Raw genomic sequence first — 27,057 nt, forward strand, 5'->3', positions numbered from 1 at the left:
GTTTTCTCAGTTACACTGAATTTTCCTGTTTTTTTTTCCCCTTCCAACCTTCTATTTCTTATTCACGTGGTCTTATTAAACTGTGATGTCCAAAACTGAACACAATGCTCCAGATGGGTCTTATGAAAGCGGAGTACAGGGCAATTATTATCATCCTGTTTTTAAAAGCTCTTTTAATATAGTATCAAATTTTATTAGTAATTTTGGAAAGTGTGTAATACTGCCAATTCACTTTGAACATATACTTCACTAAAATCCCCACATTTTCTACACTAAAAAAACCTTCAAATGACATTTTAATGCCTGTAGAATTATTGTAAAACTCCTTAGCCTGGCATGCTAGTTTCTATATAATCCAATTTATTATCAAAGAAAATTCATAGCTTTAAGAGTTTAAATTGCTGAAATGAAAGTGATATTAACAAAAATAGAGAAGTCCAAGAGGATGGTGTAGTATTTGGAATTTCACAAAAAGCGAAACTGAGGGGTGTAGTATTCAGAAGTTAGCTAAAGGGAAATAGACTATTATTTGAACAAGATAACATTTATTAATAGGGACATGATCCTTGCCACTAAATGAGTCAGTGGTTGACTCTAGAGTCAAATAGTCAAATTTAAATTTCTTAATGTCATTGACCCAAAACAAAACAATAGTCCTCCATATATAGATTTTAGAGATTATAGAATCAAGAATAGAATAGAGTTCATGACATCATGGAATTGAGGTCCACATGATTGGTTGCAGAGCTGAGGAGCAGGGAACACCAAGATTGGTTAAAAATTTGGTAATGGTAGCTGGCAATGAATGATTTTCTCTAATGAGACTAAAAGTTTTCATTGCCCGAGTCCAGGTGTGAGATATTGGGCTAGACATTTGGACAGCAAACTAGACATATTTGTAGGGTTGGTAAAGCTTGGTAAAGATATTAAGCCTAAATTCTCTTGTGTTCACCTGTATTGTCCAAGCTTAGTTAAGTTCCTTGAGGCAAGAAGAGTGGGATTTTTAATCAGCTAATTAGATTTATTTTAATTAAAATTAAATTTTAAAAATAATGAAAAATAATAATTTAATTTAATAAATTTTAATTTACTAATTAAAAACATTTGTTTTTAGGATTTTTGAGTTCTTGGTGTGTTCCCTTATCCCTACCCACAGTTTAAAAAACCACATATGAAGTTATGCAAAACAAAGAACTGACTTTTAAAATCTTATAGGCCCACAGAATTCTGAAATCAAAGCATAAAAAAGGTGGACAAAATCAATTACTTGTCAATAGGATTAATGAGAAAATGATGCAAGATCAGTCTTACTTAATCTTCTCTGGAGGAAGAGACACGCATAAGAGAAAAGGGTGATTTTAGACATTTAAATTTTTGTTTTACTTATGTGTGAAGAATACTATAAGGCAAAAGATGATAGTTGCATGTTATTGAAATCCAGTTTACATCAGTTTTATCATGCCATTGCAGAAGTAGAGGTAATATGGCCATTGTTGTTTTTTATCCTTTATTCTCAAAGAAAACCAAGACATCAAGCAGATTGAATTTGAGAGAGGGCTGTGCAAAGTTACCAGTATTCTTTTCTCCAGAATCACCTGGGTCCACTGGCCAGATATAGTTCAGGATGATTGAAGGTGGCCCTGGATGCAGTGGCTTTTTTAAACTTAAGGCCTTTAACAGATCTTAGGTTGACTGAGGCAATACCTAGTCAGTGATTAAGGATAGGTAAGAAACAAATGAGATAGCTGGAAGGTAACAGTCATGAAAGTAATATCAGGTATTGTTACATGGAACTTGCACATTTTGAAATCCAATGAGTAAAACATGGTTTCTGTGAACAACACTTAATGAAACAGACCTTGTCACCAGCATCACTCATATTGGAAAGCTTGATTAGTTTCATATGTGCTACATGGACTAAGTTAAGAAACTAAATGTATACAGTTTCCAAAATGTAGTCTCAGGAAAATAGATTCCATGGGGAGAGAATGAGAGTTTCATTGGAATGCTCATACCAATAAATGAGCCAAGTAGTATGTATTAAGTATCTGTTATATGCCAGATATTATGCTAGGTGATATAGATAAGATTCCACTTGTGGCGATGAAAAAAAGATAAAATAAGTTCAAGGTAATTAAGCATGAGGTTTAGAAAGGGAGAAAATCATTAGCCGTTGATGGGATTTAAAATGACTTCATAAAGACTAAGGTAACATCTGAGCTAAGTTTGAATAGAACATATTCTATGAGACACAAAAGAAAGGAAATAATTTAGCATTCAGAGTGATAGGGATGATCACTGCAAAAGTTTAGAAATGGAAGACAATACCATGTATGAGAAGGAGAAGGAAAGGATATTTTGTGGGAGGATGATGAATAGGGCATTTAGTTGGGAAATCCAGATTTATCAGAACCCATTAGCATAAGCATAACTCGGCTCTAGTCTGATTTGGAGGTTTTAGCTCCATTGCTCTGTAGGTGATATTGAAAGGTAGTAGTGAAAGTATAGGGTCACCACACTTTACAAAATCACTCCTCATCCCAAGGTTGGAGGGTTTTTTTTTTTTTGGGTTTGTTTTAGTACAGAACTCCACTTTTCTGCTATCGTGATTCATTTAGCTGTGATTTAATCACTGCTTCTCTGTTTTTCTACAACCAGACTATTCTCTGCCTAGTTGGTAAGGATAAAAAGAAATTAAAATTATGCAAAGTGGCAAGTAGTTGACTACTTAGGCAGAAACGAGAAACTAAAAATTACTTAGGAACTGTTGTGCTAGTTTGTAATTCAGAAGGTTGGCAATTGGTGCCTCCATTTGATATGAGTAACTAGAACAGAGCTTATTCTGCCTTTTTAAGGATCATATTAGGCAATTATTTATTAAGGATCTGTTTTTTCCCTTTAGGCACTTCAGTAGGCAGTGGGGCCTATAAGATTTAAAAATTTCAGTGAGTGAAAGAATACTTACTTTCAAAAAATCTGTATTCTAAAGGGACAGGCAATAAGAAAATTATGCATGGAAGACATACAAATAAATATTTAGTAAGGAGGAATATATATTTGATTCTAGAATTTATTAACTAAAGTACAATATTCTAGTTGAGCTTAAGGAAAATTATTTAGGCAGCAGTATGGGAGATGTACTGAAGTGCAGAAAGTCTTGAGTGAGGGACACCAAGTAAGAGGTTATTGCATTAATCTGAGTGAGATGTGATGTGGACCTTGAACTAAGATATAGTTTTCTATACACTTTATGTAAATTATCACTTTTGTTCCTCACAACAGCCTTGGGAGATGGGAGATAGTCAGATGTGAAAGATATTATGGATGTAGAAATGATAAGATTTGGCAATTGATTTGATATGTGGAGTGAGGGTAAGTGAAGGGATCTAAGATAATGCCAGGGTTATAAATTTGGACTACTAAAAAAGTACTAGAGGGCAGCTAGGTGGCGCAGTGGATAGAGTATTATCCTTGAAGTCAGGAGGACCTGAATTCAAATTTGGCCGCAGACACTTAACACTTCCTAGCTGTGTGACCCTAGGCAAGTCACTTAACCCCAATTGCCTCAACAAAAAAATAATGCTAGAAAAACCCATTTTCTAGAAATAGGGATTTTACAAGATTTTTTGTTGGGTGAGAGAAAAGAGTTTTAAGTTTTAGGCATTACGAGTTTAAGATGATTGTAAAACTCGAGGGAAATGGGCTGGATCTGTAGGTCTGTGAATCATCAACATAAACATATTTAAATGCATAAATAGAGAAATTAATGATTGAAAAGTGGAGACCCTACAACAGAGAATTGAGAGATTTATACAGTTTATATTTACCTACATAATGAATCATCCAAATTAGAGTATGAACAGTAAGTGAATCAAGGAAGTTTTTAAGTTTGATGTTGTGAAAGGCTAGACTTGGAGCAGGTAACTAGAAAAAATGACTTCAACTCTGACACTTGATACTTACTTTGTGGCTCTTAACAAGTCACTTAACCTCTGTCTGCCTCAATTTCCATGACTATAAAGTAGGAAGAACAATAATGATACTATACATATCTACCCCATCTCCCAGGGCTTTTGTGAGGAACAAAAGTGATAATTTACATAAAGTGTTTAATGTAGTGATTGAATTGCTATGAGTGGTAAGGTTGAAAGCTATATTGCGGAGGGTTGAGGAAGGAGTGAGGGGAGAAAAAGCTAATGTAAACTTTTCTATAAATTTGGCTAAGAAGGAACAATTTCATAGGATATGAGTTTAAGAGCTTGGTAGAGTCTAGTGAAGGGAGGAGAGAACAATTGCATTAGCATGTGTTTGGGTTTACATTCTTAGCATCTAAGGGTCTATTATTTCTTTTTTCGCATATGTCCTCACCAGAAATGCCCTGGTTTTGGACTGATGCAGATAGCCAGCTTACCTTTGGGTGGTTAAGCAGATTACTAGACTTTCATACTAGATTACCACTTTCATGCTAGATATCTTTATAACAAACAAATTTAAAATGTACCAAAAAGGAGAACATTTCCATATATAAAGTTGGAAAAAAAAAGGATTATATAAAATTATGAACCTCTATTACTTATAACATACTTTTCAAGAAATTATTATTTTTATTAGTATTTTACTTTTTCCAATTACATGTAAAGATAGTTTTCAACATTCATTTTTTTTTTTTTTTTAAGATTTTTAGTTCCATTTTTTTTCTCTTCCCTCCCCAAGATGGGAAGTAATCTGATATAGGTTATACATATACAACCACATATAACTTGCTTTAAATAAAAAGTATCTTATAAATTCTGGTTAGTTTTTATTAAATAATAACTTTTTATTTTCAAAATATATGCAAACGTAGTTTTCAACATTCACCCTTGCAAAACTTTATGTTCCAAATTATTCTCCTTTCTCCCTTGCCCCCTCCCTCCTCAGACAGCAAGCAATCCAATATAGGTTAGACATGTGTAGTTCTTCTATACATATTTCCACATTTATCATGCTGCATAAGAAAAATCAGATAAAAAGGGGGAAAAAAAAGAAAAAGAACCAAAAAAAACCCATGAAAACAACAAAAAAGTGAAAATATTATGTTATGAGCCACATCCAGTTCCTAGAGTCCTCTTTCTGAATGCACATGGTTCTTTCTGTCACAAGTCTATTAGAATTGACCATTACATATTCTTGTTGTTGCTATGTATGATGTTCTCAAGTAGAATTCTTTATTAAAAGGAGTATAAATATAAAGAATATGTCATTTAAGAAAACAGAGAGAAACAAAGAAACAAATCATTATAGTTGTTGCCTTTCCCACTAATATTTAAGTTATAAATCATGGCTTAATTAAATACTAATTTAGGACTCTACTACTGTGTACAATACTCTTTTTCAAATTCTATATTTCCTTACTTTACATCTAAAAGGCTTTCTTGGTATTAATAAATAACCTTGACATTTTTCCAGCTTGACCAGGTAACACAGCCCTTGCATACTCTTTTCAGCAGCCAGTGACTTTAATATGTCCTACTATATTAAGATATATTTTCTTGACATCCTTTTCTTTAGCTTCAGAATTCTATACTGAACAAGCCAAGACTTGTGTTCTCAAGGGGGAAATGACATCATGTCCGTTGGTATCCTCTGTTTCTAATTTAGCTTCTATAGGCAAAAAATTAAGCATAATGTTACTTATGAGTGATTTTCTTTTTTAAATGTGATTTTTTTTTAATGTGTGTTATTAAAAAAAATAATTGGGACAGTTTCTTACCAGCTTTATCCTCAAAATGAAGGTAGATGGTCATTGAACATACATACATAAAGATGATAATGCTTATTAAAAATACTTACCACATATCTAACACCTTTTTTTTAACTGATTGAAAGAAATTAACATTTTTTCACCATTGTTTAGCCTTGAGAAGAATTCTAGGGAGAAGAAAACCACTGCAGATTGCTTTAAAATAGCTCTAAGAGATGACAGTTGCTTTTTTTATTCATCTTCATTCTGCAATTCCAATATGAACCTCCTCCCAATATTAGGTGGTACTTGCATTGTTTTTAACTTTTTTTTTTAAGTGGTTCAGAGAAAGTTATTGTTTAGTTCTTGTTAGAATAGCTAAGTTCTGTGATACTTTATGTATGACCTGATGTTTTATAAGTATGTTTTTTTCCTCAAAAAAATGTATTTTCTCTAATTTAAAAAAGTAATATCTTAGACCAATAAAGTAGAGTAGGAATAACGTTGGCTCAAAGGGTGGTGGGTATTACTGGGAGGGAGTGGAGGTTTTTTAATTATGTTTTCTAAAAAAATTAAAGGACTGTTTTTTTTTTTTTTCTCTTTCCTTTTCCTCGGTTTGCAATCCAATTCCAGAAGGTAAGACTTACTTTTTTCCTAAAGTAATATTATCATAAAGCAAATTACCAAGTTTGAATAACAGCCCAAAAATGAATGCACTTTAAAAAACCATATAAAGTTCTATAAAACTAAATTAGTTTCTAAATATATTGTTATGTGTTTTTGTGCTGAAATTTGTAGTAGTGTTTAAGTAGATGAAATAAAAGCTAAACTGTATGGAAATGCAGAGGTAATTCTAGCATTATGTGAAATATATTTTTATATTTGAGCAAAGAAATATTTTTGTATAATGTTGAGATAATTGCTTAGTTCTTGAGTCTTAGTGTCTTTTTTTTTTTTTAATCTGTATATACATACAGAAGGAAACATTTGGTTTCCTTCCAAATTCCTTATGGGCAAAAACTGGCTAATGGAAGCTAGCTTTCCTCAGTCTTGCAGTTGTTTCCAAAATGAAGATAAAAGGTTGATTCAAGGATTAAAAATACAAAACTGATTTTTGAAAATGGAATTAAAGAAAAAAGTATTAGGATTGAAATTTAGAAGCCTAATTCACTCTGGTTCTCTGTCACACTTGTGTAACCTAGGTTGTTAAAATAGGTTAAAATTGGAATGTAAGAGTGAAGAGCATAGTTATCTCCTTCAGATATTATTTCCCTTCTGAGGAAGACAAGATAAATTTGAATTTTAAAGTATTTTGAACAATATTTGACTGCTTAGATGCTCCAGAGATTGCTTAAGGAATAAAAGTAGCTTTACAAAAGGAGAGAACTGCTTGTACTATGCTGACTATGAAGGATGATTAGTAAATATTCCCTCCTCACCCTCAGTATCCTAGTCCTTTCTTGGAGAATCTGATGTTGGCTACTAATTAACAATTAAATGTCAATAGCCCTACCCCTGAATCAATGAGAAATATTAAATAAAGCAACAATAAAAAAAATAAGAAAATTTAATATCAAGTAATGATCTTTTAACTTGTTTTAATTTTAGTTTTTTTTCCAGTGCCAGTCAGTTATGAAGATGCACTTAATAATCAGAATATTTTATTTCTGAAACAGGATACATAGAGATACTCTTGTGTAACTTTTTTACTCATGAGAAAACTGAGAAATAATTCCTGGTCATGTAGATAATTAATAACAAACTCATGGTACCTCTAGGCCTTACTTACTTGTACTTAATCTAAACCAAATCCTATCAAACCACGTTGTACAAACTGAGGATGGAAGCTTAGAAGCATAACATTAGTATGTTGTACTTAACATACTTTATAACTCAATAAATGTTCACAAATAGTGACAGTTCACTTATTGTATACTTTTTGGTCTCTCATGGCCAGATAGGATTTTGCAAGCTTATTTCTTAGCTTTCTGGCCAACTGTTCCTGTAATTTATATTAATCTAATATTCAGTTATCACATATTGCACCCTTTATCTCAAGTAAGATTTCTTTTTATCTTAGTTGGTTAAGAGATTAATCATATCAACCTTGTTTTAGCCACTTCAAAGTTTTCCCTTAAGTTCTTAGCTACAGTCCTTCCTTTGCCAAGTTTGTATAAGGAGAGTCTATCTTAGAAATTTTGGCAGATTGCTTCTCTATGGCCTGTCACATTTAAATCTCTTTCAGAGTTGAAAGTTTGTTGACTTTCTAAACTAGGGGGTTTTGTTTTATAAAATATTTTTGATAACTGTTTTGAATATAATTAATTTTCTTCATAATTCTATTTATTTTATTCATTTAAAAATATTATTTTGAGAAGGTAAAGATTTTACCAAGTAATGAAGGATCTGTGACCCCCCACCTTCAAAGATTAAGAACTAATTCATAGCCAAAATAAATCTCCATTATAATATGTATGACAGTGGCTGTCCAACCTTTGTTTTTAAATCTCCATTGAGGAAAGGGTTTTTAACCTCCAAGAAATGAGGCAGCTTATCCCATTTGGACAACTCTAATAGGAAGGAAGGATTTTAAAAGTTTGTTTTGTTTAAATAGTAATCCTAACTTTGCATTTTTGTCTTTCCACCTTTATTACTTCTAGCTTGCCTTAAAATTGAATAACTATAAATTTTATTTTATGTTTTATGATTATGATTTTTTCCTCAATAATATTTTGTTTTTCCAAATAATACTTAAAGATAATTTTCAGCATTCATTTTTGTAATATTTTTGTGTTCTTTTTCTTTCCCTGACTTCCTCAAGACAGCAATCAATCTGATAGAGGTTATACATGTATAATCCTTTTAAACATATTTCCACATTTGTCTTGTAAAAGAAAAATCAAACCAAAAGGGGAAAAAACCATGAGAAAGGAAAAACAAACAAAAAATAGATGAAAATGCTGGGCTTTGATCCTCCTTCAGTGTCTAAAATTCTCCCTTTGGATGTTGATGGCAATTTCTTTCCCAACTCTATTGGGATTATCTTTGATCACTGTATTGCTGGGAAGAGCTAAGTCTGTCATAGTTCTCCTTAGGAATTTGGCTCTAAGAAGAAAGAAGAAGATTTTTAAAAATTAAATTTGAGAGAAGAAATAGATATTTAAATAGAAAATTAAGACTTGGGCATGTTTGAAAGTGATAAGGAAATAGTCATTTGATAAAGAATGATGAAGATGAGAGAGTGCAAACTTAAAAACTGAAAAGAAATGGGATCTGGAGCAAAGTGCAAGAATTTTAAGTGCTTTTAGATGAAGAAGATAGCAATTTAAATAAAGAATCCAAAGTGAGGTGCTATGAATGTTGTTTTTTATTATATTAATAACTTGGTAATGTTGAAAGCAGAGGTTTTTAATACATTTAATTTTTAATGACAGATTAATTTAATGTATTCCCTTAAAAAGATGTGATTTAAAGATTTAAAGATGTAATTTAAAGATTCAAATAATGGCCATTACCATGTTACATATGATAAAAAGAGAGTAATAAAACGATTTAAGGTAATAGCAAGAATAAAGTTAAAGATCAAACCTTTGGAATGAGAAGGAAAGTGAAAGTAAAAAATTATCTTGATTTTTACTATTACATTATTGCCCTGAAAATTGATGAAATCCTGTCCAGGTCTAAATCTTATTATTTGTCTCTAAAATTCAGGTTAAAGTAGCTTTCCAAGAGATAAAGGAAACTCAGTGGCCCAGTTAGCAAGGATTTATTAAGGACTTTGCTATATATATGAGGTACTTTGCTAAGAGGTGGGAATAGAATTCAAAAGCTCATCTGTAAAACACTATATGTAAGACTAAATTTCTTTAAATCATTATATATAAATACCGAGTAGATAGAAGGTGATGTTAGAGGGAAACAGTAGAAAGAGGCTTTTTGAACTGACTCTTAAAAGGAAGCCAGGAATTCTGTTTTTAAGAAAAAGAGGTTGAGAGGGGAATGATGATGTTTTTAATATTTTTAAATTTTTTTTCAAACAAAAAGAAATCTATTCATTTCCCTTACCCCCTTAAGAAAAAGAACAACAAAACTCTTGCAAAAATGTACAGTCTAGAAAAATAAACTCCTACATTTGCCAAGTTTAAAAAAGATTGAAGCATAATGTGCATTCCTAAGTCCAAAAAGCTCTCTATTTAGAGAAGATGGTATTTGAACCTTGTATTGTTTAGAGTATATTGATGAAAATGGAAGTCTCAATTCAACAAACATTGTTATCTATCTAATAGCTTATAAGGCAGTGTTTCTAGACACTGGCATTATTACAACAAATAAGAAACAAAGTCTTTTATATTCTTTTGATTGGGGAAAAAAAAATCAACACATTGATGGATATGAAGCAGAATTTTAAGTGTGTCATCTCCACTATCATGATAGGCTGGTTCAGAGTATTTGTTGTTGTAGTGCTGTTGTTTTTTGTTTTTTGGGTTTTTTTGAAAGTTACATGATAACTTCATCATATATTTAAAAGGAATAGCAAGTTGTACATAATAGATTTGAAGTTTCATATATAATCTTTTTTTTAATCCTATGAAATGCTAGTGTTATTTCATAAGTTAAAAATAAATTACATTAAAAAAAAGAAAAAATATAGAGCACTACTCTGAAAAGATGTACTTGAATCAAGGACAGCAGGGTACTTATAGTTAAGCACCTACTCAATGTGAGATAATGATTCTCTAAACATATGCTTAATGTGATATAGTGATGTAATGGTTGCACATGCTCAGTGTGTTGTAGTGATGTAATCGTATTGAGGTATTTAAGAGTCTCAGACACAGAAGGCTCAGCCACAGACACAGAGAAAACTTCAGGTTCCAGATTCTATCTTTGACTAGCCTCATGGTAGCTTTCCTGCCTGTAATAGTCTCTTTAAAATGTAATCTTCTCTGGGAGCAGGTTTCTTGGGGGGGCTTCTGGGAGCAGTCTTCCTTTTAATTCAGTAATCACAAGCGCAGACAGGGATTAAACCCCCAATCCTTTATTGTCTCTTTCCAAGTCTTGTCTCCTTTCCTGCAGCCCTATTAGCTTTCTTGGAGGTCTTCTGTAGTCTTGGTTCTGAGAGCTTGAGCTCTGTCTTCTGAATCTCCCGGAATGCATCCTGGTTTAAGGCTCCTAGCTTATATATGCTCTCTTAAAGGTGTGAATCTTGTGGAACTATAGTAAGTGCCAAGTATACGTATTGAATTAGAGAACTGTTAAATACCATGGTAAATAATCATTGTCTCTATCAATTCCATTGACTTAGTACCTTGTTTCAATCCTTTGTTTCAAGTTCAGAGTTCTAGCCCATAACGCCTGCCTCCTTCACTTTTCCACCTAAAGACCAAGGCCCATCCTGAGACCTTCTGGAGAGCTAGCCCAGACATTACAAAAAAACTAAATGACATGTGATTAAACCTAAACCTAGGTCAAAAGAATTTTTTTTTCTTTGTAAAAATATATATTTATTTTCAAAATACATGCAAAAATAGTTTTCAACATTCATCCTTGCAAAATGTGTTCCAAATTATTCTCCCTCCCTTCCCCTGCTTCTCTCCCCTAGACAGCAAACAGTCCAGAATAGGTTAAAATACTATATTTTGATTCACATTCAGTCCCCATAGTCCTTATTCTGAATGCAGATGATTCTCTCCATTCACAAGTCTTTTGGAATTGGCCTGAATCACCTCATTAAAAGCCACATTCATCACAGTTCATCATCACATAATCTCCTTGCTGCTGTGTACAGTTTTCTTGATTCTTCTCACTTCACTTAGCATCACATTAGTTCATGTCTGTCCATTCCTCTCTAAAATCTTGATTTTTTTTTTTTAAAGGGAAGCTCTCTTGCATGAGAAGTTTGTGGAATAAAATATACATTTATGAATAGTATTTCTTTGCACTTTTTTTATTGTGTGATAGTCCAATAAATTTCAATCTAGAAATTACCTCAATCTACCTTCAATCTAGAAATTACCTCAAGCATTGGGAAATAAGAATAAGGAAAGAGAACAAAGATGGTAGTGAAAGATTTGATGGCATATTCAGTTATATAGAATAAAGCTTGTATGAGTTGAATCTACGTCATTATAAGAGACCTATTATCAATGAGAAGATAGCCAGTGAAGTATCTGAGAAGTAGGGAAAAAAAAGGTACAGTAAAACGTTCATTATAAGAATGCTTGTGTAGTTGTCATTATTTCATGGGCAAAAAGAACTGCTTCCACAAAGACTTGATGTTCTCAAACCCTGTTTGAAGCTTTGGGCCAAACTGAAATCATATACCTCTGCAAAAATCTAATATAGCTAATAGAAATGGATATAAATTCCTACCAGGAAACATCCTAGAATTTGGAACTTCATATATAGTCTTTTCAAAGTTTTGATTCTGAATGGTATCTTCATCATTTGGCTCAGTTTTGTTTGCAAAGGGTTGTACTAGAATCTCTGAGGTCCTTTTTCTGCTTCTGCCTTTGATTCTAAGGTGGTTCTGTGACTTAATACTTTCATCTTTTTTCTACTCTTCATTTTACCTATTTGGTCTCTCTCTAAACCACTTTATAACAAGGCATAGAAGCATTTCTGATAGTACTTTAAAAGTGCTATGTAACTGAAGGTTTATGTCATTATGAATTATCTTTAATTCCATATTCTTCTTCCCTCATACCACAGATACCTTCTGCTTTCATTTCCAGTTTTTTATGCCAGTGAATCTGTCTTCCACTGTCACCAGTACCTCCAGTCTTGCCTCAGATATAACTAGCTATGTGTCCATGTGAGAGTCACTTTCTTATGTAAAATGGGAGTAATACTGCTACTACAGCATTATTGTCAATTATTATAATGCAAGTGTTATATAAATATGCTTTTTAGTTAATCTCACTTGAGCCTTCATAACAGCAAGTCAATCCTGCTATTCCATAACAGATTCCATATTTCACAACTATTTAAACTTTTCTTCTCGAGCTTCTTCCTGTTTTCTCTGCTGAGGATGTCATGTCACTAAAAAAAATGAGGCTATTCACCAAGAGCTCTTCTTCATTTTGCACCATTCACTGTATTCCCCAATTATCTCACAGAAAGGGATAACCATAACCCTTCTCTTCCATGACAATTAGAGTTGATCAAACCCTGTACATGTACCCTTGATCCCATCTTTTTTCATCTTCTCTAACAGATTGACTTTACCTTCAAGCCTATCTCCCCCTGTCTACTTTTTGTGTCCCTCTTAGGCAAGAGGGAAACACAAATCTCAGGAATGTTTAAAAAAATCTTCCATTCCTGATATATATATATATATATATATATATATATATATATATATATATATATATATATATATATATATATATATATATCAGGCATTGTTCTGTAGCTTTCCTCTTCGCTAAATTTCTTGAGAAAGCATGGTTTTCATCTCACCAAGTTTCAGCTATATAATGGGTGAAATTTATCTCCTTAAATTTTTCTAGTTCTCTTGATTGCTGCCTAAACATTTGTCTTTGGATATTTGATGCCTTGAGTTTTGCTACTGAGTCCTTTATTTGATGGATGTTTCTATAAACTTTGGGTTTTTTTATTGCTAATTCTTTATTATACCTTCTTTGGGTGGCTGTCTTCCCTCCCTTTTAAAAGCCCTTTTGATTACATTTGCAAAAACAGCTTACAATATTCTTATTGGACTTTGTTAGTAGAATCTCTCCTTGTAGAGCCCTGTTGTTTTTATCTTAGGATTTCTTAGCTACTGACTTCTTTGACTGCTATTTTCTTCCTAAATCTGATTATCTTTTTTGTATCTTTTGATTTAATGAACTAGTCACTATATATAGAAGGCACTCTTGGTATTGTTGTTCAGTAATTTCATTTATATATGACTCTGTGATCCTGTTTGAGGTTTTCTTTGCAGAGATACTGGAGTTGTTTTTCCATTTTCTTCTTCAGCTCATTTTACAGATGAGGAAACTTAGCAAAATAGAGATAGGTGACTTGTCCAGGGTCACATCTCCAGTGTCTTGAGATCAGATTTGAATTCAGGAAGATGAGTTTTCCTTATTCTAGGCCCAGCACTCCATCCACTGTACCACCTGTACCACCACTTGATCTTTGCAAGTCATTTAGCTTCTCAGAACCTCTGTTTTCAGTAAAATGGGAATGATAATTAAAATACTTTACAGTTTTGTAAAAATCAAATGGAGATATATATTCCCTTCATCATTGAAGTCCTTAATATTTAATTCATTGTTATTGTTTTACCTGATCTTTTTGCCAAGGGTTCTCTGCTAAAACCTAGATATGGAATTTATAGGGTTTTAAAATAGGAAGAGACCTTGTAAGAAATTGTATTCAATTTTCTAATAAGGAAACTAAAGCCAATAAAGTTGTCATTTGCTAAAGGTCATTCAATAAAATAGTACAACATTGCAACCCAGGTCATCCTTTGTTCTTTTTGTTATGCTGTAAAAATTTGGAAATCTTTCATGCAGTTGTATGGATATTCAGAATTTGAAAATGGTAGTTTTCGTTTTCTCTTGCTATTGTCTCAACCATCAGTTCACACTCTTTTGTTAAAAAAAAAGTTTTTTAACACTAATTTTGGGGAGTAGGAAGGAGACACTTTATGCCTGAGCCAGAAAAAAAAAATTTTTTTCTCAAGAGGAGATTTAAACAAAAAATTTGATAGCTAGAGAAAATGGTTTTATGGTTGCCTTAATAGTTTTAATGAGAAAACTATTTAGCTTGTTGGATTCAGCTGTCACCTCCGTCTTCCTTTACTAAAACATTTTTGGGACTTTTTGTCAGTAAATAAACATTTATTAAATACCTATTATGTGCTAGACACTGTGCTAAGTGCTTGGATTCCAAAAAAAAGTCCCTGCTCTTGAGGAGCTCATAGAGCAATAGAGAAAACAACAGGCAAAGCCATAGAAGTGTGATTGTGCTTGTAAATTTTTAAAAAAATTATTTGTATTGAATAAAAATTTGCAAACAAATTAGGACTTTTCTTAATATTTAAAAAACAATCTTGCTTAGGTTTATCTTTAGATACTATGTAGGCATCAGAATAATTTTATGGAAATAGGAAAAAGCCTTTTTATATACAGTACTCATACAGCTATCAAAATTGACTTCTATTCTAAATCTGTTATATTAATAATGATTGTAGATTATTGGATTTTAAGAGATTATTCCTTTAAATGAATATTGGCCAACTAAAAATAAATTGTGAAAATATCCTTGTAATAAAATCTAATCTTTATGTTTCTTCCTTTTCTCCCTTCCATTCAGTGGAACATCTCCCCTTGCATGTCTAAATGCAATGCTGCACACCAACTCCAGAGGGGAAGAAGGGATTTTCTACAAGGTTCCAGGTAGAATGGGAGTGTATACCCTAAAGGTAACTGTCTGTTGAAATGTTTCTAGAAGTTTTTGCAGTTACTGAGAAGCTGGACTTTAAAAGGTTAAAAACTCTTCATCTGTAGAAGTGTTCATACAGAAGCTAACTGGACTTCAGATACTTTTATCAGATTGATAGATGTCAAGTATATATAAGATGCTTCTTTGAGAGGTCACTAAATTTAGCCTTCCTTATCAATACTGTTTCTCTGTTAGTAAGTGGAGGTTAATTGGTGGCTGTAAGTTGGTTACATAATTGCCCAGTGTCATGAAGTTGAATTGTTAAAAACCAGTGTTTCACTGGAGCATTGAACTACTACTAGGAAATGAAAGTTTAGTTTTTATTTGAAAACTATACCGGAAATAAAATTTATTTATGTATAGCCTCATTGACACCAGTAAGGTGTCATTGTAATTTTGGGGAAGATTCCAGAGTAATGTTTCCCAAGGAGAAATAGCAAATTAAAGTATCAGAAAGCCATACATATGAGTCTTAATTAATTATATTTTTTCCTTAACATATTGCATATTGCTTTAGTGGATAATTGAAAACAGTGGCTTTTGAATTTTTTTTAAATACACCTATATATAAATGGCCTTTTCTGTCCATTTGTCCTTTAAGCAGCAACAGTTTCCTTCCAGCCACCTAGAATCCTCATGCTGCTGCATGATTTTTGGGCATACTAAGAGAAGCCTCTTATGTCAGTTTTCCCTTGAGTGCATGGATCTTGTTAATCTGTGGGCATCTATTAAGCAACTTCTTATGCTGAGACAATTAAATATCACTAGGATACAAATAACAAAGTAAGACTCTGACTTCAAGGACTTGATATTCTATTGGATTTCTACTTATCATTTAAACTTTGTATCTTTACCAATCAACCAAAAGTGTTTTTTCCAACTTTACCAATTCTTTCTTACTTGCCAAATCTAATGGCCTTTTCTCAATTTTCAACTTTCTTAACCTTTCTGTATTCTTTGACATAATTGATAAGAGCCCATGTACACAATGATCATCTTTATGCTGATGATTCTCAATTCTATTATCATTAATCTCAGTGCTCATCTCCAGATTTAGATCTCCAAATGCCCATTAGACACCTTAAAAAGGATATCCCATATACACTTTCAATTCAAAAAAAGCCAAAAATATCCCAGCATATCGAACAAACTTTTTCCTATTCCTACTTGGGGTTATCATTATCTTCCCATCACCCAGACATTAAACAAGGCATTATCCTCAACCTCATTGCTGAAAAAAGATAGGTGATTTTTAAGAAGCAGGTTGGTGGTCATAAAAGTAGAAAAAATGAAATAAGGAAAAATTTGAAGACTCTTACTCCAGAACTCTTGCCAGTTCTGTTCTCTTCTCTTCACTTCCCTTCTTTCCACAAGACTTAACTGAATTGATTTTCATTGTATTTCCCTGATCTCACAACATAATTAGTAATTATATGATAATAGTTTAATTTTTTTTTTAACTCAAACAATTTAAAATAAAGTGCTTCTCATCAAGAGTTTCTTATCCTGATGAAATTAGTTTCCTCCTACCCCTTCAGAAAGAAATAACATTTATTTATTATTTATTGCTAATCAAGTAATTTTTAAGGTTTTCAAAATTTGATATTCTGCAACCAATAATGAAAATTTTCTCTAAAGATGAAAGAATCACTGTCATTTATCTCTTTAGCTCTTGTATTGCCCTCTACCCTTCTCCTTTGCCTTCCATGGCAGTATAGGGAAAAATTAATGGTATTAAAGGTATTAATCCTACAAAACAGATATTAGCAAACTGCCTTTGCTTTTTTTATTCTTGAAAGAATTATGCGATTCAATACTTTTTCCATCAGATATTAAGGTGCTCTCTATATAGTTCCAGGACTCTTGTCAAAGCTCTCTTAAAAATTAACCAACTTTCTAAAAATTGCTTTCATTAGCAGTCAATCACCCTTAATTATGATCTTCACCTAACTAAAATCCTGGAGGTCAAAGCTATCGTCAGGACAGAGTCATTCCCAAGTTGGTTTCTAAGTCTTGCATATCTGTGACATCATCCATTCTTCTTCAGTAGCCCTTTTGCTCCTGCGGAAGAATGCCATTCATAGATTACATTGTAAGAAAGTCTTGCTATTTTTACTTGCCATATTTACTTTTATTTAGACTGAAAGACTTTAGGTAATACTAATGGTACTTTTTTGTGTCTTGCTACATGTGTGCGTGTGTGTGTGTGTGTAATTTAATTTCAGTAGTATTTTTCAATTAATATGTAAAGGTAGTTTTTACATTATATTTTTATAAATTTTTGAATTCCAAATTTTTGTCTCCTTCCCTTTCTTACCCCTCCCCTTTCCTTTAAATAGCAAGCAATACGTGTACAGTCACTTCAACCACAAGAAAGAGAAAGCAAACAATAAAAAAGTTGAAAATGTTATGCTTCAGTCCACCTTCAGTCTTCGTAGTTAATTCTCTCTCTAGATATGGATGGCGTTTTCCATCCTAAGTCTTTTGGAATTGTCCTGGATCACTGTATTTCTGAGAAGAGCTAAGTCTTTCATATTTGATCATCTCATAATCTTGCTATGACTGTATACAGTGTTCTCCTGGTTCTGTTCACTTCATATCAGTATTTCCTTCTAGTTTCTTGTCATGTCTATAGGACATGACCTGGCCTTTTCCATATATGATAAAGCACTATTTGTATGTAGTCATTCTCCAGAAACTCAGAGATACCCTTTGATGACTGCTTTACTCAATCTCATACCCCTCATCCTGGTACAACTATTACATAACTTGCATAAATGCCTAATTATTTTTCTTTGGGGAAATGCCCTCAGAGTTTGTATCTCTGATGATATGTTGTGCTTGACAAGTGTTCTATATTCCCCTACTTCTCTCCACCAGAGATACATAAGTTTACTTTCTTAGGAAATAATTTTTTACTTGTATGGTCCTTAACGGGGATCCAAAAAACTGGAAAAAATCCCCATATATGTGTCTCTAAAATTTCCCACAGTTATCTTAACGATCCTCTTAAGAAAACTGTACCTGTCTAATGTAGTCATTACCTGGAGTAGATAGATTGGTGACAACTGAAAATTCAGGAGAAAGGTATGTTTCTAACTATCTCATTGTATGCTGTAATCTGAATTTTCTTTCACCATACATGGTTTATAACTTTGTCCATTTTATGGCACTTAGTTAGATTGTAGGCCACATGTGCCAAAGGGCCAGAGTTTGATGGCAAAGGTCATATCTGTGCTTCTTTATTTAGGACATGATTGAACCTATTTTTGGTATTCAAAATTGTGAGGGTCAAGAAAAAAAATAATTTATTTCAATTCTTTGAGTTAACAGCACTAAAAAGGAATTATTTTTAGAAGAATGTGTAGAGGGAATGAATCATGTTTTTGAAGGATGAAAGAGATACATGCTAGATTTGTGAAGATTATATCAAGTTATGTTATGATAGATGACTACAAGGTCATGAGATGAGAGTAGGATAATCAGGAATATAGATTTTTCCTTACTAAAGCAGTGAAGATCATTTTATACACAGGAAATGATCTTAATAAGTAGCCACTTAAAATATTTTCCCTCCGGGTGACAGCTACTGGAAAGAAATAGAATGTCATCACAACTCTGGCTGTATCTAATTTAAATGCTTTAGAGCTTTTTATAACATGAACCTGGCGGCATACTGTTGTCTGAGGACCAGCTAGCTAAATTTACAAAGGCTTATCTCTATTTTGTCATTAGAAAGATTAACTTTTTCCTCATAAACTATATGCTAAGTTGTGGTTTGAACTCTGTTGGTGGAGGGGGTATTGACAGTCAAGATGAAGAAAGTTGCTAGGCCCCTAAAATCAAGGAGCTTTTTGATGTAAGGCTTATTTGTGATCTTGCAGTTCTTTGTATCTAACGATAATGTTGCTTTTTAACGTAAACCCATTTTTCTCTTAGTAGGATATACTGTTTTTATGTACCATCATGGTTTTGTAATTATATATAAACAAAAAAATGCAAAAGATTAACATGATGTTTTAGGAGATGTATTATTAGTAATCAGAAGATGTAATTTTATACTGGTTGCTGTGGCTGAGAACTTAAATCGCTGTTCTAAATTAACCTAAGTTCCTTGTTGCTCCTATCTTATAAGAGAACCAGTGATTTCATTGATATAGAGAACTTTTCCAGGAGAGAAAACTCCATCTACCAATGCAGGTCAGTGCTTTCTCTGCAATTTAGGATCTTCATAAAGTTGTATAGAGCAATAAAGGGTTAAGTGACTTAGGCTAATGTAGCAAAGATGGGACTTTACTCACACCTTTCTTAAATGGTAAATAAAATATTCAGTAGTCACTGAACTTAATTGACTTTTCACTTTCAGAAAGATGTTCCAGATGGCGTGAAAGAGTTATCAGAAGGTTCTGAAGAGAGCAGCGATGGCCAATCAGATTCCCCAAGTTCCGAGAACAGCAGCAGCAGTAGTGATGGTGGGAGTAACAAGGAGGGCAGAAAGAGCAGGTGGAAGAGGAAAGGTAAATCCACCCATGTTCAGCTAAGCCCTTCTGAAGGCACTGGAGTAGATGTTGAAAAACTCTGTCTCCTGAACCCAGGGAAATGCATTCTTTACATTTTGCTGTCATTGAACAATGCAGAGTCAAAACCATTATCACTTTTTTGACATTTCTCTGATTTATCAGTTATTGATAAATTATCATCTACCTTATTTTCCTGGCTCATTAACAGTTTATAGCATAATCTGTCCATTGTTGATTTTTTTTTAACTTTTCAGAACTGTTTTTGCTCTCTTTGCTATAGTTAGCTGCTTATTCATTTGTCTTAGTCATTTTTCTCATGATTTTTGGTCTGCTGTTTTAAGCCTTATACCTTATCTACCTTGGGGCTGAGCCGAAAGGCTTTTTTGTAACATTACCTCCTAATGCTTCTTATTTGACTTTTCTGTGATTCTCTTTCATTAATTTAGAGTTGAATTTCCATCTTATGTTATCCTTCTTCATCAGCAGGTGCTTGGTAAATATTCGTTAAAAGGACCTATCCTTATTTTTTCCCCTAGAATATTTAAGATAACTGCCTGAATGCAGTTAATTAGTAAACTGTTAATAGTATTTCTTCAAAAGGGCTAACATTGCTATAGAGAGAGCATTTTCTAGATCTTTTTGGAACTTGGACCTGTGTCATCAAATGTAAGTTAAAGTCTGACTTTGGATATTAAAGGCAAAAATAATGAGTTTCAGAGAGATCAAAAACAGACTTTAAATTGATTGCCATTTTTACTACTTTATGCTGCCTTTCAAATTTGAAGTTGTTAGGTAACAATACTTACCTCAGAATAAGGAAATGAGGTGTGTGTTATAAAAGAGTATTAGCCGGGTAGTCAAAATGCTAATTCTTTTACTTTGTACTCTGAGTCTCAGTTTTTTCAAGCAAAAACAAAACAAATCACAAACGGAACAAAACCAGTACTTGCTTCATTGTTTTGAAGATCAAATAAGATAGTATATACAATAACAGTTTATATTTCTTTAGTGATTTATACTTTACATGTATGCACTAAGCGATTAGGATTTTAAGATAAGTTATCACTTTTAAAGTTTTGCAGCCATATTTTTCTCTGAAGGATTTCTTATTCCGATTATTAATTTAGTGGAAAACAAAGGGTACAAAACATGAAGTTAAGCAGAACAGCAGTCAAAAACTTGAGAATAGGAATTGCTAGCGATTTCTTGCTATTGACAGTCTTAGTCTTGCTCTCCTTACTTATTTAGCACTCTTCCTTTTGATTCAGTAATGCCATTCTTTCCTGCTTCTCTTCCTCTTTCTCAGATTGCCCCTTTCCTTTCTCTCTTGGCTGCTTCTTGCATTCTCTTGAGATATTGATCGTAGTCATCTTATCTTTTTCTTTTACCCTCTGCCTTCCAGTTTTCAATTTCTCACTTGGGGTTTCATTATTTTTATGTAAATGATTGCCAAATCTTTTTATAATTGGCTCTGATCATTCCCAGCAAAAAGAGGCCTTTTGAGGGTAGATCCCTTCTCAGCTTGGAGTCCTGAAGTTCTCATTTCAAATCCTTCAACTACTTGATCTTGGGCAAGGCACTTAATTCCTTAATGAAGATCATAATGCAACCTACCTCCAGAAGATGGTATGAAGCCTAAATGTGTTAATGTATACAAAGCATTATATACAACTTGGAAACTTTAAAGCATTAGATTCCAATCCTGTTTTGAAGATAGATCTTCTGTCTGTATACTTTGCTACTATCTCATTTCTAACTTGTTGAAAATGAAACTTCTTATTTTTCTCCTTAGACCTGCCCTATTTTTTAACTTCCATGTTTTTTTTTTATTAGTAACATTGATTTTTCTGTTTGTCTCAATAATCCCTCCCTGTCACTTGGGCATGAAATGAACTATAAATAGGATTGTGATCCCTTCCTTTTTGAATCTTTCAAGGAGCTCTGGCCCTTCCTATATGTATTTTTCTTATTTCCCAATGAAATAGAGCTGCTTAAGGGCTTATCTTATTCCATCTTTGTATCCACAGCATTTAACCCACTTTATACAGTTATTTAATTAATATATGTATTGAATATAGAAATTTGACAACATATTTGAAATTTGGATTATCTCTGCCTCTTTATAGCAAATAAGCACTTGAATTGAATTCCTAGAACATTTAGACCCATCTGTATTCAGATGTAAACATAAAAATATATTCTAAATCTGGATACAAGTGGTTTTAAAAGTATTGTCATCTGACATTATATAGACTTTCCAATTAATGTAGATAATTTAATGTTGGCAGGAGTTTCCTCCAGGGCCAGGATTCTAAACGTTTTTGTGTCATTGACTCCATAGCAGTCTGAAGCTATAGATCCTTTTTCTGAATGTTTAAAAATGCATAAAATAAAGCTGTCAAAAATAAGTTTTTTTTTTTTTTTTTTTTTTGGGCATTCAAATAACAATGTAAAGTGCCTTTCATAGAGGAGCAAGGAGAATGTGGTGGGCTGACTTACTTTACGGGCATTTAAAAAATTTATATATTTTCTTAATCTGATTTGTACCCTATAGTGAAAAAGTAATAATTTATTTAGAGAGACTCTTTGCCCTGTCTTGAAATTCATAGCAGAAATCTACATTATAAGTTATTTCAAGATAATTTGAGTCAGTTGAGTGTACTAATGAGGAATCCAAGAGGTTTTCCCCAGGAGGCCCCCAAAGTTAAATCTTAAAGGGAGATTTTAAGAAACAGTAAAGCAGAGGAGAGGGAGTGCATTCCAGGCAAAGGAAAGGTACCTATGAAGGAGATGTAACACCACATTCTAGGAACATCAAGCTGGTGTATGAAAAGGCATTTTGTGACAGACATAAATCTTGAGAAGTCAGCTTGAGTCAGATTGTGCAATATTTTACATACCAAGATGAGAACTTGATATTTTGTCATGGAGGCTAAATGGTGTGAAAAATATTCACTTTCCACTTACAGACTTAAAAAGTATATAATTTTGATCATTGGAGTAGTGCAAGCTATTCCTGAAAGGACTTGCATGTTATTGAAATTTTTTTAATAAAATAAATTTTATTGATAACTTTTTAAATATTCACTTCCATATTTCATTGTAACCTACCTCTTTCAGAACAAACATTTTCAGAAGAGCAAATATTAAAAAAAATATAGGAGAAAAACTGAGCAAAGCTAGCCAACACTTTAAGAGTCTGATATAATCGGTGTTCCACATTTATATTTCACCTCCTGCAGAGAAGAGGAAGCTTCCTTTTCATTTTTTTTGCCCTTTGAAGCCAGTTGGAAAATTGCTAAATAAATTGTGGCACATGAGTATAGTAGAATGTTACAGCTTTATAAAAAGAAAAGATGAATATAATAAATATAGATATATATGATAAGACATGAAATGATGCAAAATATAAGCAGAGTCAGGAACACAATTTACAAAATGACAACAAGGTAAATACAGAATCAACCAGTAAACATTAAGTGTTCACATTGTACCAGGCACTGTTCTAAGAACATGGGATATAAAAAAAGAGGAAAAAAAACCCAGTTCTTGCCCTTTCTAGGTTTTCAGAGATCAGGGTAAGCAGGGTAAATTTGAGAGTAATCAGCATACAGATGGTAATTAAATCCATGGGAGCTGATGATTTCATCAAGTGAGGTAGTATAGAGGGAGAAAAGAAAAAGGTCCTAAACCGAATTCTGTGGGATACGTATAGTTAGAGAATGTGATCTGGAAGAAAATCTGGCAGAGGAGATAGAAAAAGAGCAATCATTTAGGGAGGAGGAAAACTGAAGGAGCACTATCCTGAAACCTAGAGAGAATTTCCAGGAGGAGAGAATTATCATTGTATCAAAGAATACAGAGAAGTCAAGAAGACTAAAGATTGAGAAAAGACCCTTGGGTTTGGCAGATAAAAAATAATTGGTAACTTGTTAGAAGTCCATCTTTGGACAGGTAGATTTTTTTTAGCACTTTAGTTAGCCATTATTGGTCCTGTTGACAGAAATCTCTTAAGTTCTAATTTGTCATTTCTGCAACAATATCTGTCCAGCTTTTTTCCCCATGATTTGGGAGCCTTCAGTATATCGCCTATTCCTGACCTACAGAGATCATTTGTGATTTAGGCAGCCACATGACACAGTAGATGAATGCCCATTTCAGAGATAGGAAGTTTAAAATCCTTGGGCTTAAGTGACTTGGTCAAGTCACTTAAAATATGTGAGAGAGTGGTGTGTGTGTGTGTGTGTGTGTGTGTGTAAGTGTAAGTGTAATGTATGAATGTAAGTTTTCAAGAATTCCTGATCCATCAAAAAATCCAAAGATCCACATATAACGAAAGCAATTGATTTTTTGTATTTTTAGAAAAGGTGAGAAATTCTTGTTTGGGTTGCTTAAAAGACAAGCAATATTTCATATATATATTTGTGTGTATGTGTGTGTGCATACTTATAATTTTCTTTATTAAAGCTTTTTATTTACAAAACATACGCATGGGTAATTTTTCCAACATTGACCCTTGCAAAATCTTTTGTTCCAAATTTTCCCATCCTTCCCTCCACTTCCTCCCCTACCTGGCAGGTAGTCCAATACATGATAAATATATTGAAATATATGTTAACTCCAATACATGTACACATATTTATACAGTTATCTTGTTGCACAAGAAAAATCAGATCAAGAAGGAAGAAAAAGAAAAAACAAGAAAGAAAACAATGCAAGCAAATAAAGTAAGAATGCTATGTTGTGTTCCACACTCTGTTCCCATTGTTCTCTCTCTGGGTGTAGATGGTTCTCTTCATCATTGTGCAAGTATAGTCTGGTTGCCATGTATAATGATCTCTCCTGGCTCTGTTCATTTCACTTCATGTAAGTCTCTGAAATCATCCTGCTGATTGCTTCTTACCGAACAATAATATTCCATAACATTCATATATCATAATTTATTTAGCCATTCTCCAACTGATGGGCATCCACTCATTTCTAGTTTCTTGCCACTACAAAGTGGGCTGCCACAAACATTTAAAGCAATATATTAAAACATTTTCATAGTATAGCAAGTTAAGAAGTAATGAGGCAGTGCTTTATGGAAGTAAATGTTCTTGCTGTGACCTTTTTATGGGGGTATTTAGGGCAAATTATCAACATAACTCTTTTGTCTGAATAGAGATTAGCTGGTTAACCACTGCTCACAGTTCTTTAACTATACTTTATCTTCAAATCTTCCCTGTGAAAGAGATAACTAAAACAGCCCTCTACTTGGGGTTTACTCTGGGCTCTATTTGCATGTGGCCCAACCCTTGTTATCCAGGCAGTTGAATGAAATTAAGTTTAGATTGAATTCTGCCTGTGGGCTACATAATCACTCTTCTAAAGGCTTATTTACCACTTAAAAGAAGTGAATTTGAAATCTGGATTTGGTGCCAAATATATCCTTTAATAAAATGAACTAGATACAGAAATTTAAGAGTTTCTCATCTCACATTACTTGACATTTTTGTGAGGCTGTTAAAAATTATTGCTATTATTTTCATTTATAACAGTAATTGAAGACTTGGGAACATGACTTATAAGAGAACCTTGAATTAGGAAGCTTTATCAGTGTAGGTTAGCATCTTCTTTGCAACTTGTACTATTCAAGAGTTGCCCAGAACAATGAGAGTTTCACAGCCTCTGAGGGTCAGAGGTAGGACTTAAACCTATATCTTCTTGGCTTTGAGGCCAGCTTTCTATTATCTATGTCTTATTGTCTGGCATATAATTTATATTTGTAATTTTAAAATAAATTATTATGAAGACTAATATCAGGTGAGGTAAGCATAGGGAGATGAGTGTTAAATTGTTCAGTAATGATTAATGATGGAAGAGGGATTCCTCAAAAATTGTTAGGTTTTCTATATGTCCTAGTTTGTGAATAATAATTTACTGACTACATGAAGCCTGGAATAGTGTGGTGGTTCGTAAATTATGCATATAATTTATGCATAATTACTTAAGCATTTGGTCTCATTATCAACACTACAAAAACAAAAGATTAAGAATGTTTATATACCAGACTTTGCTATATAGTTGGTAGTATAATCTTTAGTTGTGGTCCAAAATCAGTGTACAGATTTTGAACCAGTATGCATATGGATAATAAACTGTGTTCATAAATTAATAAGAAGAGAACAGAGTCCTGTATTAACTTTAGGGAATGATTTATTTGTTTATTTATTTTTGCTGAGGCAGTTAGGGATAAGTGACTTGACCAGGGTCACACAGCTAAGACAGTTAAGTGTCTGAGAACAGGTTTGAACTCAGGTCCTCCAGACTTTTGAGCTGGTGCTCTATCCACTGCACCACCTTGCTGCCTCCGATACTTTGTTTTTAGTGATCCTAAGTTTCTCCTTGAATCATAGATGATTTTTTCTTTTATTTATTTAGAATTTTTAAAAATGTATTTTGTTAGATATTTTCTAATTACATGGAAACATTTAAACAAAATTTTTTAAAAAGTTCTACATTGTTTGGATGATCAACTTTTATAAACTTTGCTCTTCTCAGCAATACAATGATCTCAGACAATTCTTTTTTTTTTTTTTTTTTTTTTTTTTTTTGCTGAGGCAATTGGGGTTAAGTGACTTGCCCAGGGTCACACAGCTAAGAAGTGTTAAGTGTCTAAGGCCAAATTTGAACTCAGATCTTCCTGACTTCAGGGCTGGTACTCTATCCATTCCGCCCCCTAGCTGCCCCTGAACTCAGACAATTCTTAAAAAGACACATGCTGGAAAATGCTATCCACATCCCGAACAATGGAAGTCTGAATGTAAATTGATACATACTATTTTCACTTTTTATTGTTGTTTTTCTCTCTCTCATGGTTTTTTCCCTTTTGTTCTGATTCTTCTTTGACAATTATGTCATAATCTATATCAGATTGATTGCCATCCTAGTAAGGAGTGTAGAGGAGAGGAAAAGAAAGGAAATCAAAATTTTATAAAAGTAAATGTCAAAAACTTATAAATAAATGTTTAAAAATAGGAAATCTTTTCCTCTAAATTCTTTCCTTCACTTCTACCTTTCCTCTAGGAGGCAAGTAGTTTAATCTTTATGTCAAAAATCATTTTTCCATTTTCACCTTATCTTGGTATATAGTGTGAACTGTTCTATCAAATCCCTTTCTATTTTTCCCAGAAATTTTTTTCAGGTATTGTTATTACCACAAATGTTTGGATCTTTGGGTTTATCAAACACTAGATTCCGTAATTGGGTCATCTACCTAATCTATTTGACTAATATAGTAACTACTTAGTGTATTTTTTAGCCAAGTTATGGGGCAGCACTTTGTTTTATAGTTTGAAATCTGGAACTACTAGGCCACCT

At 32.9% G+C, this 27,057-nt stretch overlaps 1 protein-coding gene across 5 annotated transcripts in view; it reads left to right on the forward strand.

The window, feature by feature from the left end:
- ASXL2 (ASXL transcriptional regulator 2) overlaps window positions 1–27,057 on the forward strand; it is a 127,905-nt gene that overhangs the window by 53,138 nt on the left and 47,710 nt on the right. For 4 of the 5 annotated variants that reach the window (XM_031951426.1, XM_031951424.1, XM_031951425.1 and 1 more), the window contains 2 exons: window positions 15,047–15,155; window positions 19,542–19,692. In XM_031951426.1, coding sequence (XP_031807286.1) covers window positions 15,047–15,155; window positions 19,542–19,692 — 260 coding nt within the window. Of the gene's footprint in view, window positions 1–15,046; window positions 15,156–19,310; window positions 19,376–19,541; window positions 19,693–27,057 lie in introns of those variants that run through there. The other variant, XM_023494594.2, reaches the window with a different exon arrangement.

This window comes from Sarcophilus harrisii, chromosome 2 (genome assembly GCF_902635505.1).
Source record: "Sarcophilus harrisii chromosome 2, mSarHar1.11, whole genome shotgun sequence".
Lineage (NCBI taxonomy): Eukaryota > Metazoa > Chordata > Mammalia > Dasyuromorphia > Dasyuridae > Sarcophilus > Sarcophilus harrisii.